The sequence below is a fragment of the Strigops habroptila genome, chromosome 3 (assembly GCF_004027225.2).
Source record: "Strigops habroptila isolate Jane chromosome 3, bStrHab1.2.pri, whole genome shotgun sequence".
NCBI classification, from domain to species: domain Eukaryota; kingdom Metazoa; phylum Chordata; class Aves; order Psittaciformes; family Psittacidae; genus Strigops; species Strigops habroptila.
This window is the reverse complement of record NC_044279.2, coordinates 1,941,405-1,958,129: the sequence shown is the minus strand read 5'-3', so window position 1 is coordinate 1,958,129 and position 16,725 is coordinate 1,941,405. Positions and strand designations below refer to the sequence as shown.

The 16,725-nt window shown below is 41.4% G+C and overlaps 1 protein-coding gene across 3 annotated transcripts in view; it reads left to right on the top strand.

The window, feature by feature from the left end:
- The window catches only part of LRGUK (leucine rich repeats and guanylate kinase domain containing), a 55,690-nt gene that overhangs the window by 14,385 nt on the left and 24,580 nt on the right, over positions 1–16,725 (top strand). For all 3 annotated transcript variants that reach the window (XR_004389889.1, XR_003990721.1, XM_030480712.1), the window contains exons 8-13: positions 205–285; positions 2,060–2,146; positions 4,256–4,362; positions 9,580–9,699; positions 13,025–13,121; positions 14,255–14,368. Coding sequence is in view for 1 of the 3 variants with exons in the window: in XM_030480712.1 (XP_030336572.1) it covers positions 205–285; positions 2,060–2,146; positions 4,256–4,362; positions 9,580–9,699; positions 13,025–13,121; positions 14,255–14,368 (606 nt within the window). In the remaining 2 variants the exon portion in view is untranslated. The remainder of the gene's footprint in view (positions 1–204; positions 286–2,059; positions 2,147–4,255; positions 4,363–9,579; positions 9,700–13,024; positions 13,122–14,254; positions 14,369–16,725) is intronic.

The following is a 16,725-nucleotide window of genomic DNA, read 5'->3' as shown; positions in this document are numbered from 1 at the left end:
CCAGCTAACATACAAGTTGTCTGCCTTTTGTGACTCAAAGTGCCTTATTGAATGCACTTAACATATATACCCATTTTGTGAGTATAATGAGGTTTTTTTTATGTCCAGATTTTAAAAGCAGGGATTAAAATACCTTTTTTCTCCCCCATAGTTATCATGGATTCTGTTGCTGCTGATTTATGCTCTCTTTCTGTCACTAATTAGATTGCTGAGCTGCATGAACTTGAACATATTGAAGATCTGCCTCTCCTCAGAGTTTTAAATCTGTTAAAGAATCCTGTACAGGTAAGAGGAAGCCCAAAATAAGAATCTAGACCTGCTGGTCTAGTTCACACCAGAATCCCTATAGCCTCAGTTTCTATTTCTGACAGTGGCCAGGTCATTTTAGGGAGTGAGTACAAGAAACAAGGATTGATGGTTTCCCTGGCATGGGTACCAACCTTTGTCTGGGAGCTTTGTCTGAACCAAAGCTGCATATGAAACATGGTTTTAACATTCACGTAATAAATTTTACTACTTCCATTTGTGAATCCATTTATACACTTGTACTCACAGTATGCCATGATTTTTGCTTGGGAAAAGATTCCTTTTTTGTTTGCTTTGAAGGTCTGTACCTGATTGTCCCTGGAAAAAGCTCAAAGGGACTTTATAGTGCTCCTTTCAAAAATCATATGTCTATGGAATCTGTATCTTCTTTTCTTCTTTAGGATTTACTAGTTCTTATTTATGGCTCCCATAATATTCCTCAATTAATGAATTAAACACCCATTTTATCAACAACAACATTTGCAAAATACAAGAAGTTCTGACTTTACCTCTGCATTTGTCATTTGTCCTGAGTGATCGAAGATGAGTCTCTCCTGACTTCTGTGATTTCTAAATTTTATGTGAATTTTACAGTGATTTCCAAGGCTAGAAAAAAAGAAAAAATATTAAGGGTTTAACTTCTTCTTCCTGTAATTGCCAGTTTTGTTTTGGCTTTCATGAGAATGGCCTGTTGTGGCACACAATGACATTGCTATGAAAACAATACCCAAAATAGGCTGCCTCTAGTCCTCTGTAATCCAAAAGCCTTTTCCTGTTCACATGTCCTTCCCCAAAGCAAAGTCTGATCATATTCCTTTCAATTACAGTTTTAATAATAACTTATACATGCAACAACCATCTTATGACAGCTGTTCTGTAGTTTTAACAGGACCTTTCTGGTTTGGGAACTAGGAACCTTCATGAACTCCTCAGTGTCAGCTTTTTAATTTCTCTTTTAATTATTCTTCTTATTGTCTTCAACTTATAAGCCAATATGATGACAATTTATAATGCAATTTCTCTTTTAAAGCTCCTATAGTATGACTAAGGTTGGAATTATTAACCATATAAATTACTTCACAGTAACAGTTTATTGCTATGTAAAATTACATAGCAATAATAGTTTATTGCTATGTAATATTACTATGTAATTTATTGTAGTGATAGGACAAGACGTAATGGCTTCAAACTTAGACAGGGGAAGTTCAGGTTGGATATAAGGAAGAAGCTCTTCCCTGTGAGGGTGCTGAGGCACTGGAACAGGTTTCCCAAGGAAGTGGTAAACGCCCCATCACTGGCAGTGTTCAAGGCCGGGTTGGACAGAGCCTTGGGCGGCATGGTCTAGAGTGAGGCATCCCTGCCCATAGCAGGTGGTTGGAACTGGATGATCTTAAGGTCCTTTCCAACCCAAACCATTCTGTAATTCGATGATTCTATAATCCCAACATAGATAACACTTTTAGTTCTCCAGCAGTCTTTCTTGGTGTTCTAGTGGATGTGGTGGTGAATTTTAAGTTCCCATCTTGACCTTTTGAACAGCGTAGTTGGAGACTTTTGAACAATTATTAACTCTTGCTGAAGAACCTAAGCTTGTGGTGGAGGGTGAATTTATACAGTGTGTTGACATCCTTTAGGGTAAAAAGCTTTTTCAGTTGCAATGTATTAAGGCCAATTCAATTTCAACTGATTGAGATGAAATATTGGATTGATGAAGGTAAATACTTTGTGTCAAAGTGGAAACTTTGTCCTTCAGGAGCAAGCAGATTATTGGCTCTCGGTGATTTTCATGTTGCTCCAACTAACAGAACTGGATCTCAAGAAGATTTCAGTGAAAGAAAAGGTATGTAAACATAGTACCATTCTGAATTTGTCCTAAATAAAGAATATTAAAAACTATGCATGCAAATGTAGCTTTCTAGTCATGTGGGTGTGACAGACCTTCCATGTTTCAGCCCCCAGGATAGGCTACAGGTTCAGACTTTTGCTTTCAAATCCAGCGTTCAAGGTCAGGTTGGATGGAGCTTGGAGCAACCTGCTCTAGTGGAACGTGTCCCTGCCTGTGGCAGGGGGTTGGAACTGGAGGAGCTTTAAGGTCCCTTCCAACACAAACCACTCTGTGATTCTGTGAAAAGACCAGTTTAAGGCAGCATGATCTCAGGAGGTGTTAATGACAGTTGTTGGTTTTATATGTATATATATATTTATATATGTATGTATATGTGTATATATATATATATAATTTCTGGATCAGTTGGAGTATGTAAAAATGCAAGGCTTACCTAAAAACTTAATTCAGTGAAGAGACTTACTTAGTAGCCATTGCTATTCAGCTAGTGAATCTGAACAGACAACTACATTCATGAAACACTCTGAAGTGATAACCACTGTGTTTTCTAGTGTTGTGTACAGCAAAGTGAACTCTGAAAGTTAAAATGCTGCTCGTATCCTATTCTACTCCATACAGCCTTCACTGTAAAATCTTCTCCCAAAACCAAACCTGCTCAGACTGCTTACAGTAGCGTTCTGTTGTAATAGAATCCTTTCCCTCTTGTGCAGCTTATACTGTAATTTGGTTGCTGCGTATAGTAGCTGGGCCCAAGCCATGCTAGAACTGTTAGGATCAACAGCTGCCAATTGGGGTTGGATTTCAGGGAATTATCCTTTAAAATTATCCTTCCTGGAAATGCATTGCTCCTAACTTTGGCTGCATAAATATTAGAGTTCTTGTTGAATGCCAGGCACTCTTTGTCTTGACCACAGAGAAGGGATAATACCGGGGTGTAATCCAACCCACCTTACCCAAGTGTGGTTTTGAAGTGAACTCCCTAGTTGCCCAACTTGAGATGCTTGATTCTCAGTGTGGAATAGTCTTGCAATGTCTTCCCTGTGAAGGTGGCGAAGCGCTGGCACAGGGTGCCCAGAGAAGCTGTGGCTGCCCCATCCCTGGCAGTGTTCAAGGCCAGGTTGGACACAGGGGCTTGGAGCAACCTGCTCTAGTGGAAGGTGTTCCTGCCCGTGGCAGGGGTTGGAACTGGATGAGCTTTAAGGTCCCTTCCAAGCCTAACCATTCTATGGATCTATATGAACAAGACTTCATCTGGACTTAACCTTAACCAGATGATAGACACCTAAGGTCTCCTAGCCACTAATTCAGACCAAAGAACAAAACTAGAGTGAAATGAGCTCCCTCCATTTCTCCCAAAATAGTGTGGACATTAGTTCCTGAGTACTGAAAGTTTTGCTTTAAAGATCCATTCCTGTTGCACCACACTAGTGGCTAATACAGGCATGGCTCTCATCAGAGCTTGCAGAAGTGTCTTGCAGTGGTATTGACTAGTTGATATTTGATGGTTTACCTGAAGTGACTCAGTAGTTCTTAACCTGATTCTGAGTGAGTAGTATTCATAATAACAAAAATATAGAACTCGTTAGTGGTCAGTACCCTCAATAGACCTTTCAATAGAATGGATGGAGAGAATCCTTGGAGTTTAAGTGCTCCTTATCCCGGGAAAGCCAGAAAAGCATTGTCAGGAGAAAACAGCAGTTTGTTTAGTTTGTTAATGCCCATTCTGTTCCTCTTCTGGCAAAGAAATGAATGGCTTCAGTCCCTAAGGATTTTACTTTGGCATCTTCCACCAGCACTAAGAGGATGCAAATTAATGGATAATTAAAACCTGAGCAAAATTACTTTGCATCTTATATGGCATCCCGTTTGCTTTCCAGTAAAACGGTGAATATATTAAAGATGGTGAGCTGCATCTGGCTGCCTTCCATCCATCTATCAAATTGAGCTTAAATCTCCTGAAAAGATTTATGTGTTCACAGACATGCCAAATCCAAAGACTGACCCTCATGAATAAGAAGCCACCATTATTCATAGTGGTCTGCTAAGCATATAGGAGCTGGAAACAATAACGTCACTGCTCTTCTTTCTTTTGCCCCTATACAGGTTGCTGCTGTGAATAAATATGACCCTCCTCCAGAAGTAGTTGCTGCTGAAGACCATATGACTCACATTATGCGTGCGATGCTGCAGCCCCAGAAGATCTTTGACAGGTAAGCTTCCCTCCACTTCACATCTGCTCCTGAGGGTGGCACTCATGTAAAGCACAAGGTGTCATCATATTTAGAGGGACGTTTTCCTGTCCCTCTCCCACCTCTAAATGAATCTAGTGAAGAGGAGAAGTTCTATAGTATTCTGTTAGCGGTCTGGAAATTAGGCAAATCTTATTTGGTTGGAATTGATTATGGAGTGAAGTTAGTCATTCACCTCTAAAGGCTCAGACAGATTGTCTGCAGCTCCTTTCTTTTAAACAATCTGTTGAAACAGATGGCCACAAGCACCATAAATGAAAGATGCAAAATTTCTCTCAATACCCAAAGGCACTTGAATAATCTCTAGAGGCAGAAGAGAGCTGTAAAACACATCATCTTCCTGTTCTGCTTACTCTTTCTCTTTGACTATTGGCATCCCATTGTGAACAAAATTACCTTATTTGTGGCTTTGCGGCACATTTTATATTCATAAGGTGAGATTTTTAAGTTTATCCTTAGGGAAGTCCAGCTACTTCTGCCTTTGGCAGGAGATGATGCTCATTGCCACTTAAATCACAGAAGGGAGAGGCACACCAATGTGCTTTTCCAGTGTTGCCATTGGCATGCTAGGTGACTTCTCTCAGCCTCATTTCTCATGGAGAAAATGGAGATGGCCATAATTTGCTGCTCTGCAGATGTGTTATGATGTTTCCTTGATGAGTGCTTGGAACATGCTTTGACATACTTAGATGGGAAATGTTATGAAATAGAAATGATTTATTATTATATTTGCTACAGTGGGCACTGAGATCAACTTTTGTGTCCCCACACCCTGTTGTAGCACCATTTTGGACGTCTGAATTCATAACTGAGTAACCTGACATACTGAACCAGCCTTCAATGTCCGAAGGGGGGCTACAAGGATGACAGAGAGGGACTCTTCATCAGGGACTGTAGTGATAGGACAAGGGGTGATGGGCTCAAACTGAAAAAGGGGAAGTTCAGCTTGGATACAAGGAAGAAGTTCTTCCCTGTGAGGGTGCTGAGGCGCTGGCACAGGGTGCCCAAGGAAGTGGTAAATGCTCCACCCCTGGCAGTGTTCAGGCCAGGTTGGACAGAGCCTTGGGCGACATGGTCTAGAGTGAGGCATCCCTGCCCATAGCAGGTGGTTGGAACTGGATGATCTTAAGGTCCTTTCCAACCCAAACCAGTCTATGATTCTATGATTTAAGATCAGTGATTTATTAACTCATAAATTTATAGTTTTAGAACAGCTTAATTGCAAGTCTTCTGTTTCCTGGGATTGTTTATGAAAGACTGGAGCCATCCCAGGGGTGATGATAGCTCTGAGAATTCTTAGCAGCCTATTAAACCCCTCCCCCCAAGATTTATTTACTGCTTTGCAGGGTTGGAGGTTTCTTTAACTAAAAGCACAATAGTTCTACCTAAAGGCATGGATTTCTTCCAATGCAGACATAGGCTCTGTTTAAATATTTGTTTACTGGATTGTGTATGTGTATCTTCATTGCTGGAGAGCAACAATTCTGTCTTGTGTCAGAGGTATTGTATACACAAACATAGAAACATGCAGACCAACATTGATGGGGCTGACCAAGATTGCTAATGATGCTTTGAATGTTCGCCCGTGCTCAGCTGGAAAGCAAACAACAGAGTCATTAATGAAATCTTCTAATGAGGATGTGTTCCAGACTTCTACACTATAAAATGTTTATTGGAACCAGCTTAGTACAGTTCATTTGCATCTATCATTTTAGATTAATTAATTTGTTTTAATATCTCTATTAAGAAGTGAAAACAAAGCAAAAACTTACATTCTTGCATAGTCTGCAGTCAGAAAACATTCACATTAAGTTCTTTATGCCATTCCCTCTCTGTGTGCCTTGTGATTCTATCTTTAATTACATGGCAACACATCACTGAACAATATGATGTGTATTTTTCCCCTACTAGACAAGCATGTGGCATTTAAAAAGGAAGTTTGATCATAGTTAGAACTGCTATATGGGGAGCAGAAATGTAATAATGGGGGCTCTTCAGTCTACTGGGCAAGTACATGATGAGACTTGGTATGTGGCTATCGAGGATCAATTCATTCAGAGAAGAAGAGCATGCTTATTTTGAACAATGGAAGTAATTAACCACTGGAACAATTTACCAAGAATTCCCCACAACTGGAATGTTTTTAATTAAAATATACTCTAACAGAACCCCAGGAATCAGGCCTGAAACAAGAACTAGCTTGGGGAAATCCTGTAGCCAGTGTGATGAGGGGAGTCTGACTTAGATGACTGCAGTAGTCCCTTCTGGCCTTGATATCTATTAATCTTGCACAGCAGTCTATTACTGTACCCACCAAAGACAAAGAAAGATGAAAGATATTAATTAAGTAAGCCAAGATACTGCTGACAAGTTATAGGAAACCCAAAACTTCTAGTTTCTGTTTTGAGAACCAGTAAGTGGGGATGCAATGAAAGAGAGGATTATGGAAATGTTGTCCACATTCTGTTGAAATCAGAAATCCAAGGAATTTGAGGATGTGAGGAATTTGAGCAATGGAAATTTACTTCAGAGAATTTGAATTCCAAGTATAATCATGTCAAATAATGATATATTGTATCATTGCTGGATATAACACTTCATTGTAACAGAAAAGATTACGGAGGAATTCTGCAATTTGCAAGCACGTAACAGGCTCAATGTGTGGAGAAGGAATAGATTAAAACTATGTTGAAGATAAGGGTTCTGTCTTCACAGACCTGCCTTGACATCTTTATTCACGAAGACCAATGCCTTGAGCAAGAGTCAGAACCTTTCTATTACGTCTTGATAAAATTTGAATCTCTAGACACCAAGAGTGTTTCCTGGAATTCCCATCTTGGAACTGGTTCATCCATAGCAATGCACTTATAGTATCCACAACTGTCATTAATACCTCCTGAGATCATGTTGCCTTAAACTGATCTTTTCACTGAATCACAGAATGGTTTGTGTTGGAAGGGACCTTAAAGCTCCTCCAGCTCCAACCCCTGCCACGGACAGGGATACCTTCCACTAGAGCAGGTTGCTCCAAGCCCCTGTGTCCAACCTGGCCTTGAACACTGCCAGGGCTGGGGCAGCCAGAGCTTCTCTGGGCACCCTGTGCCAGCGCCTCAGCACCCTCACAGGGAAGAGCTTCTGCCTCAGAGCTCATCTCAATCTCCCCTCTGGCAGGTTAAAGCCACTCCCCTGTCCCTCCAGGCCCTTGTCCAAAGCCCCTCTCCAGGTTTCCTGGAGCCCCTTTAGGCACTGGAGCTGCTCTAAGGTGTCCCCTTCAGGAGCCTGCTCTTCTCCAGGCTGCCCCAGCCCAGCTCTCTCAGCCTGGCTCCAGAGCAGAGCTGCTCCAGCCCTCGCAGCAGCTCCGGGGCCTCCTCTGGCCTCGCTCCAGCAGCTCCACGTCCCTCTTGTGCTGTTGCCCCAGAGCTGGATCAGGACTGCAGGGGGGGTCTCCCCAGAGTGCAGCAGAGGGGCAGGATTCCCTCCCTGACCTGCTGCTCACGCTCTGGAGGAGAAGCCCAGCACACAGGGGGGTTCTGGGCTCAAGCACACACCAAAGGGGGTCATGGGGAGCTCCTCACCAACCAACACCCCAAAGTCCTTCTCCTCAGGGCTGCTCTCACCACTAATGTCAAAGAAGAGAAAGACAGTCTTAACAGCTCAAAAAATGATGACAGGAGGAAGATATTTCTTGAACTGAACAGAATGTTGTCACTTAACACATTCAGATAAGGATTTTTAAGATGTATTTTTACCTTCTCCAGTATTTTTCATGTATTGTGCTAACAAACTTATCGTGCTTATATTGTCTAATGTCTTGTAAATGCCACCAAAAAGCACAGTAAGTAAAAAGTCCTTAAATCTCCCAAGGGTTCTGCTACTGTCTTGCTTTAAAATAGGCTAGTGGATGGAACACTGAACCAGGATCTGGGTTCATTTCACACTTTAGTAACAGCACATATGTACACACTCGAGCCAGCCTCTTAATTTATTAGGTGTATCTGTTGTGTCTTCTCTGAGGCTGGTACTCCATAGAGAATTAGCAGACTCAATTTCATTATTATCTCAGTGCTTCTGAAGCATCAAGTCCCATTATATACCAATAGTCTGGTAGATAATAGAGCTGGTTTGCTGATCCTAAAATAGGAGTAAAGCCATTACTTTGAAACCTCTTTCTTCCGTGCTTGTGTTGGATGGTTACCATTACTTCTTAGTTACTTACTTAGAAAAGGTAAAACAAATATACTCTGGTTTCAGGTATTTGCATTTATCTGTTTAAATCACATTCAATGGAAGCTAAATACACATAGGTCATTTTCACCCACTTTTTATTCATTTAAAGCTATTTATTAGTTAAAAACAAGTGGGTTTGGAGCTATTTCAACTATTTCTGACATATTATCAAGCGGTTTAATCATAAGATCTAGCTGAGGTTTAAAAATGAGAGTCCACAGTTGCATTCCATTTTTAGCTGTGTACATAAATTACTGGACACTCAGAAGTGCACAACTGCTTTTCATTCCAGTATTTACAGCTGGAAGTGGAAATCTGAGGATCTAACCATCTGCTCAGCATGGAGAAAATGGAGGGCTTTGTATTTTTGTAGCACTTTGGGTTCTTTTATTGTGATGGTGTTTGTGTTCAGTGGAGTTGAAGGATCTTAGTGGTTTTCATTGTATTGAATTGAAGAGTTCTTTACAAATCGCCACCTTCATCTGGAAATGCCATGGAAGTCAGCAAGATTCCATGCAGGAGTGTGGAAAGGTTTGTAGGATTGAGTCCAAGTTCATGCTAGGCTCATTATCCTCACCATTAAAACATTACCAGTTCGGCAATAGATTTGGAAAACTCTTAAACAAATCCCAGCTACACTGTGACTGCAGAGGGAGCTTTAGAAAAGGCTATAAATCAGAAAAGATTATAGTAGATAGAACATTACTCCTTTGGCAAAAGAGACCCAGGGGTCTTTAATGCAGCATTTTGTGCTATTTTTATGTTTAGAGCATATAAAACTGAGCACATGCTTCTCTTGATTGTTGTCTACACTGTGAACAATGCGAATAGTGTGATAGACAGATGAGATTAGTTGAAATGATGATAGAGTCTCTGTAGAAGCTTTATACAAAGTCGCTAAAGATTTCATTTGTAGGTAATGTGACAGCTCCTTGTTTTCCTTTCTTGTAGCACTTTACCTTGTCTTGATGCTCCCTACCCCATGCTGGTATTAGCTGGCCCTGTAGCCTGTGGTAAGAGAGAGCTTACTCACAAGATCTGCAGACAGTTCAACAATTTCTTCAGATATGGGTAAGTTTGCTCTGTAAGTTGAAAACACCAAGTGATCCAGGCCAGAATTGCTGCTGGTTTGGTGGCAGTTGTTGTTTCTCTTTGTAAAGAAGTTAAAGACAACCAATAAATGTTCATTGCTCTGCATTTTATCTCTTCCCAGGGCTTGATTGCCTGAAGTCATCACATACTTCCTTAAAAGAAAAGCTATTTAAATGCTCATGTTCTTTCCAAAGGTGAACAGCAAATAAACAAACGTGTCATTTAGTGCTCCTTTTATTGATCTGTTCCATCTCTGCTCACTAATGCCCCTCAACCAAAGCATCTGTTTAGATATGTATGCATTTCTCCTAATTCTTGTAATGTACCTGCATATAACACATTAGCATGCATGTGCTGAGGGCATCCAGAAGCTAAGGGAAGAGGCAAGTGCAGTTGCTGGACCAGTTTATTATCCTGGGAGTAGTGTTATCAAAGCAAATGGCACCTTTCAGACTTCACCACCTGCTGGGAGGACTAATTCTCCTTATCTGAAAGGCCTGAATTATGATGATCCTTACTGAGCTCCCTGTGTATTTAGTGGAGAGAAACTATCTCTTCCCAAGGGAGGTTCAGCCTTTGTGAACCACTTCCCTGAGGTACCTACCTACTTCCAGTGCCTAAGACATAGGAAGTCTGGCTAAGTTAGATCACCCCTATCAGGTGCTTAAAGTTAGGTGTTCCTTTTACCACCCATTCCATTCTTCAAGATACCTGACTTTCACAGGTCTTATAGCACATGCTATTCAGCCCCAGTCTGTGTTCCCATATATATTATATTGTCTCTCATCTATTTTCTCTTTTATTACACTGATTTTTCCATTAATTTTCAACCAGATTTTAGCCATAGTTTCACATATATTGCCACAGTAGGACCTGGGTCTCTATTTGTGCACTTGTGAATTGTAAGAAAGGGACCATGGGCACATACATATGTAAGAATGAAACCTCAGACTTCTTAGCATCACAGGACCATGTTCTGCATGCCAATGCGCTGTCTAGTAGTAGCCTTCTTCTCTAATACATGAAGATGAAGAAGCCTATATGTATTTCTCTCTGCTCTGTACTCAGATTGTAGCCACTTGCTGGTTTAGGTCATAAAACTGGCAAGTTGAAAGGACGTTTTAAGATTATATGACTGGAAAAAGGACTTTTCACCCTTCTTTAAAGCAACTACAATGTTTTGAAAGACTACATTGGAAATGACAAACTAATTGAAAGCCAAGTGAGATTTTCCAAGCACTGCGAGGGGTTTTTTAAGAGCATTGTTTTTCTATCATGTATTTTATTTTCTAAAAGCTTTATGCATGAGGGGAAAACAAAAAAAGGGGGAGAGAGACAGAATCTTAACAGAGCAGAAAATTGCAACCATAAAGCAAAGTTGTATTTTAATTATTCAGGGGAGATTTCAGCAATTTTCTGGCTTCTACCTTTAGACTTCAAACATTCCACTCATTAAAAATGTATTTCACACAGGAAACCCTGGCAGTTGGAATGTAAACATGGCCTTGCAATTCAAAAGGGTTGTAATGTTGAAAAGTGTTTCAAGAAATCAAGTGAAATTGGACCCTCAAACCATCTGGCTGGTGCTTAGGAATGACCTTTAAAGCTCGACGCGCTCATAATATCTTAAAGAAAATCAGGCCTTTGAAGTGGAATTTTAGAGCCCATGTGTAGCACACTGTTCTCGTTTGTCATAGCTTGCTGATGTAAAAGAAAGTGACACCCTCTAAATGCTGTGGTGGTGAAGATCTGACAAGCTCTGCTTTACTGGCTAAACTTGTATTGTGGTTTAACCACAGCCCCACGCAGCTGCTCGCTCACACTTTCCCCGGTGGGATGGGGAAGAGAATGGGAAGGTAAAATGGGTTGAGATAAAGCCAGTTTAATAGGGAAAGCAAGTTGTGCATAAGCAAAGCAAACGAAGGAATTCATTCACCACATAGAATCCCAGACTAGTTGGGGTTGGAAGGGACCTTAAAGCTCATCCAGCTCCAACCCCCTGCCATGGGCAGGGACACCTTTCGCTAGAGCAGGTTGCTCCAAGCCCCTGTGTCCAACCTGGCCTTGAACACTGCCAGGGATGGGGCAGCCACAGCTTCTCTGGGCAACCTGTGCCAGTGCTTCATTATCCTCAAACCATCACAGTCAGATGTTCAGCCATCCCCAGCAAAGCAGGGCTCCATCATGTATAACGGGGACTTGGGAAGACAAATGCCATCACTCTGAATGTCCCTCCCTTTCTTCCTTCTTCTCCCAGCTTTATATGCTGAGCATGATGCCGTAGGGTGTGGAATATCCCTTGAGTCAGTTGGGGTGGCTGTCCTGGCTGTGTCCCCTCACAATTACTTGTGCCCCCCAGCCTCCTCACTGGTGGAGTGGGGTGAGGAGCAGAAAAGGCCTTAAAATCATAGAATCATAGAATCCTCTAGGTTGGAAAAGACATTTAAGCTCATCAACTCCAACCTTTACCCCAGGACTGCCAAGTCCACCACTAAACCATGTTACTGAACATGTCACCTTGACACTGTGTAAGCACTGCTCAGCAATAACTAAAACATCCCTGTGTTATCAACACTGTTTCCAGCACAAATCCAAACCACAGCCCCACGCCAGCTACTATGACGAAAATTAACTCTACGCCAGCCAAAACCAGCACAGCTTCTTTATGGTTTATAACTGGTTTATAATGGGGGTTTTGGGGTTTGTTTAGGACTTTTTTAGTGTTTGTTTAGGACTTTTTTACTGTTTCATCCTGGTAGTAAGCTCATGTATGTGTGGTTTATCCTATTGTTCTTACGTGGTGGCAGGTAATTACTTTTCCTGCTTTGCATCCCACTTTTCTCCTTAGTTTCAGGATTGTTTCTCCCCTTTACTATTAGCAGTCTATTTAAAGATTGGTCTTTATAATCTCTTTCTTAACCTCAGTTCAGCCGAACTCTTAGTCTCCTTTTCCGTATTTAGGATTCTACTTTATATCATCCACAAGCTGACATGACTGGGAAAAAAATGGTTTCATCATTTCTCTATTACAGGGTGCTGTGACAACTTCAGTTCAGGCTACCCTGGCCTGGGCGGGGATTTATAACCAAAATGTAATGTTACATTGAAACTTCTTTTTTGTATTTATGGGTTGATCTTTCAAATATGCAGCATTAGTGCTGTGATTTGCACCTCATATTTCTTCTCTTCTTAAAAATAAACTGATTTGTAGCATTCTCCCTTTCCCCCCCTCACCCCTCCTATTCCAGAGCTGCTTCTATGATTGAAACCAGGTTATTTCTTTATTATACCATCTATCTTCCAGTCCCTGTCACACCACCAGGGAAGCTTACTTTGGAGAAGAAAACAGACTTGATTACTATTTCGTTTCTCAAGAAGCATTTGACAAAATGGTGAACACAGTAAGTACCTGACTAGTATCTTAGTAGACCCATTTCCTACACCCAGAGTGAACTCAACTTTATGACCAGGTTTGATTTTGATTTTTGTTATGTTATATACAAATATTATATTTGTATGTGCAGACTTATTCACTCACAGTCATGTAGCTTAAGTTTATAGATGGAAACCACAAATCTGTTGTGTCACTGTATATTTATTCTGTCTTGTATGAACATAGAGAAACCATTAACTGGGCATAATGGTCACTAAGAATATTTAAACAGTAGTATAATGTAGAAATAAACTTATTTCCATATGCATGTATGTGTGTGCAGGGAAGAAGAAGAACTTAAATAGTTGATATCCTTTTTCTTTGTTATTTCCAAATCTTCCAGCAACCCCACAGGGAAGGCAGTCTTTGAAAGCTTAGCAAATTCACCCTGAAGGCATCGTGTTTCTCTCTGAAGGCAATGCGCCTCCAGCTACTGTTTCTGATGCCTTTTGCTGCCTGCAGTAAAACATTGGCTTGAAAAGCCACAACAGAGCTCATTATTTGTACATATACAAATGGGGGAGCCAACACAGTCTTAAGCAACTGATCTGGTCCTAAATGATAACTCTTAGTAATCAAATAGTTTAATTTTAAAAGCATATAATCTGCTTACATCTCTCTAGACATACTAATGGGAAGCAAAGTTTCAGTTGTCAGGATTTAACTTTGAAATTTCTTGGCCAATTATACATTCTCCTTGCAGATCTGTTTCTGTCCTCTCTTTGGCATCTTCTCTTTTCTATGGCATGGCCATATGGTTTGATGTAATGTCAAAAGGATGCCCCTTGCTTTAGATATCGCTTTCTTTACAGTGTAAATGAATAACCAATAAAAGCTGTAACCTGTCAGCAGCTTGTTTTCAAGACACTGGTGTTTTATTATCCATGAACAATGTACAAGCACATGCCCTGCAGGAATGACTACGTGCTCTTCCCTGCAAATGTTGTGCTCCCATTGGTCTCATTGTCATTGATGGTTTAGGCAGGGAGAAACTTCACAGGGAATAAAAACAAGGAAGTCCAGAGTGATTATGCACATTTAAGGGTGTTCTTTCCCTTTAAGTATTTCCTTTGTCATTATAATTGCTGTTTTGAATTTCAGGGGAAGTTTATAGCAACCTATAAATACAATGGATATTACTACGGACTTGCAAGAGACACTGTAGAATCAATTGCCAGAGAGGGTCTTGCAACTTGTGTTCACTTAGAATTAGAGGTAAGGATTACTAACTGCCTAACCAGTTTTGACTGAGTCATTCTTTAACCTGCCAGAGGGGAGATTGAGATCAGCTCTTAAGGCAGAAGCTCTTCCCTGTGAGGGTGCTGAGGCGCTGGCACAGGGTGCCCAGAGAAGCTGTGGCTGCCCCATCCCTGGCAGTGTTCAAGGCCAGGTTGGACACAGGGGCTTGGAGCAACCTGCTCTAGTGGAAGGTGTCCCTGCCCTGGCAGGGGATTGGAACTGGGTGAGCTTTAAGGTCCCTTCCAACCCAAACCATTCTGTGATTCTGTGAGAACTATCCTGCGGAGGAATTCACACAGTTTGATGAAGGTTTGGTTCAGCTGCCTAGACATATCCACTTAGTGACACAAGAGACACCCCATGGCCTTCTGCCCAGCCTGCAGCTGCTGCTGTTACATTTGAACTAGTTGTGTGGGCTAATTACAGTTGTTGGAGATATGGTTGTTTGGTCAGAACTGCATTTTGAACTCTACTGCCTGTATCATGTAGCTCTCCATTGACTGTATGTTACCTACATCACTCCTTTTACGGACACCCACATTTAGTCACATGGATCCTTCCGCTGGCTTCTTAACATTTCCTGGCCTATTTTTCCAATGTTCAACAGCCTCATCTCCCCACCACATCACCAGCACTTCCCATTACAGTATCCTCAGCTTTTCAACCACATGCTTTCCACCCATCTGCAGCTTATAGTGGGACTAGTCTAGAGCTGCACACCTACTGATCACCCCTAAAAGAATGCCATGTTTCTCCTTTGCTGCTGAAGCAATGCAGGCTGCATGCAGGCCTGAGGCTATATTTTGTGCAGAACTATTAAAAGATGCGATCTCTTTGAGGGATGACTTTACCCTCTCTGAGATTTGTCAGGTGCACATGCACAGATGGTAGAATCTCTGAAGTCACGCTGCGTTAGGAAACTGGGTCACAAACAGAGTGTCAAAACCCATCTATTAGAATCCCAAAAGATTAACTTTTTAGCTCATTTTCTAATTATCTACTTCTCATTATCTTAGAATAAGATTTACTAGCGAGGGGTTGAGGTGACAAAAAGGAAAGACAGGATACATTTCCTTCCAAATTCTTTCTACATACTAAGCTCCATCTTTATGAGCTTCCAAAATGAGAGACTTTACAGTGCCTGGAATATGATACTGAGTGTTGCTTGGTGTCACTGTAGGACTTAGCTCTACCTCTGGGGGATTACTATGAGTTAACAGACACTACAACACTTCATGATAGATGGGGAAAAAAGAATGGAGACAAAAAAAAGATGCAGGGGACGGCAGTGCTGCCATAGGATCCTGCGTTATGCATCCAGAGTTAGGGGAATGACTAAGCAGAATTGAGCAAAACTCAACATTAAATTTAATTAATATTAAGATGATTATTTTGCTTGTGAAACTGATGTTCAAGAAAATAGTTTTTCAGTTAAGGAGCTTAGTGTTCGTAAGGTGTTTTAGTCTGCTTTGACCCAAATAAATCTGTACGCGTTTACTGGCTTGCATATAAATGTACAAATAACAGAATAGCAGCATCCAATATCTGAAGGGGGCTGCAAGGATGCTGGAGAGGGACTCTTCATCAAGGACTGTAGTGACAGGACAAGGGGTGATGGGTTCAAACTGAAACAGGGGAAGTTCAGGTTAGATCTAAGGCAGAAGCTCTTCCCTGTGAGGGTGCTGAGGCGCTGGCACAGGGTGCCCAGAGAAGCTGTGGCTGCCCCATCCCTGACAGTGTTCAAGGCCAGGTTGGACAGGCAACATGGTCTAATGTGAGGCATCCCTGCCTGTGGCAGGGAGCTGGAACTGGATGATCTTAAGGTCCTTTCCAACCTAAACCATTCTATGATCCTATGTCAGTGCTAAAAGCTAAGTAGTTCCTTGCTCAAATGGTCAACAATTTAATGCTGGGATCCTGCTCTCAAGTCCCTGTTACACAACTGATCTTAAACAGCAAATTAATAACTAAACCTCAGTGTAGTTCCATTCCCCTTTCTCCTCAGTCTTGCCTGAACTGCGAATCCCCCTCAGTCTCCATTGGTTGTGATAGGCACTGAGTGTGTCTGTTGTCTTGCCAGACAGACACTAAATTTACAGAGGAAGAAAAATAGGACATTAAATATGATAGAATGCCTTTTAAAGCTGTCAACTCTTCACAAAGTAGATGTGTTATCAAATAGTTTAGGAGAAAGAACTTAAAGGAACATCATGTTTATTCATAAGGAGGTTAAGCCAGTGACATAGGCAGTGACCATAACTTTTACTGGGTATTACTGAAGCTACTGCCATGGACAGACAGCGGAGAAACTCCTTTGTCACTGAAGTTTCAAG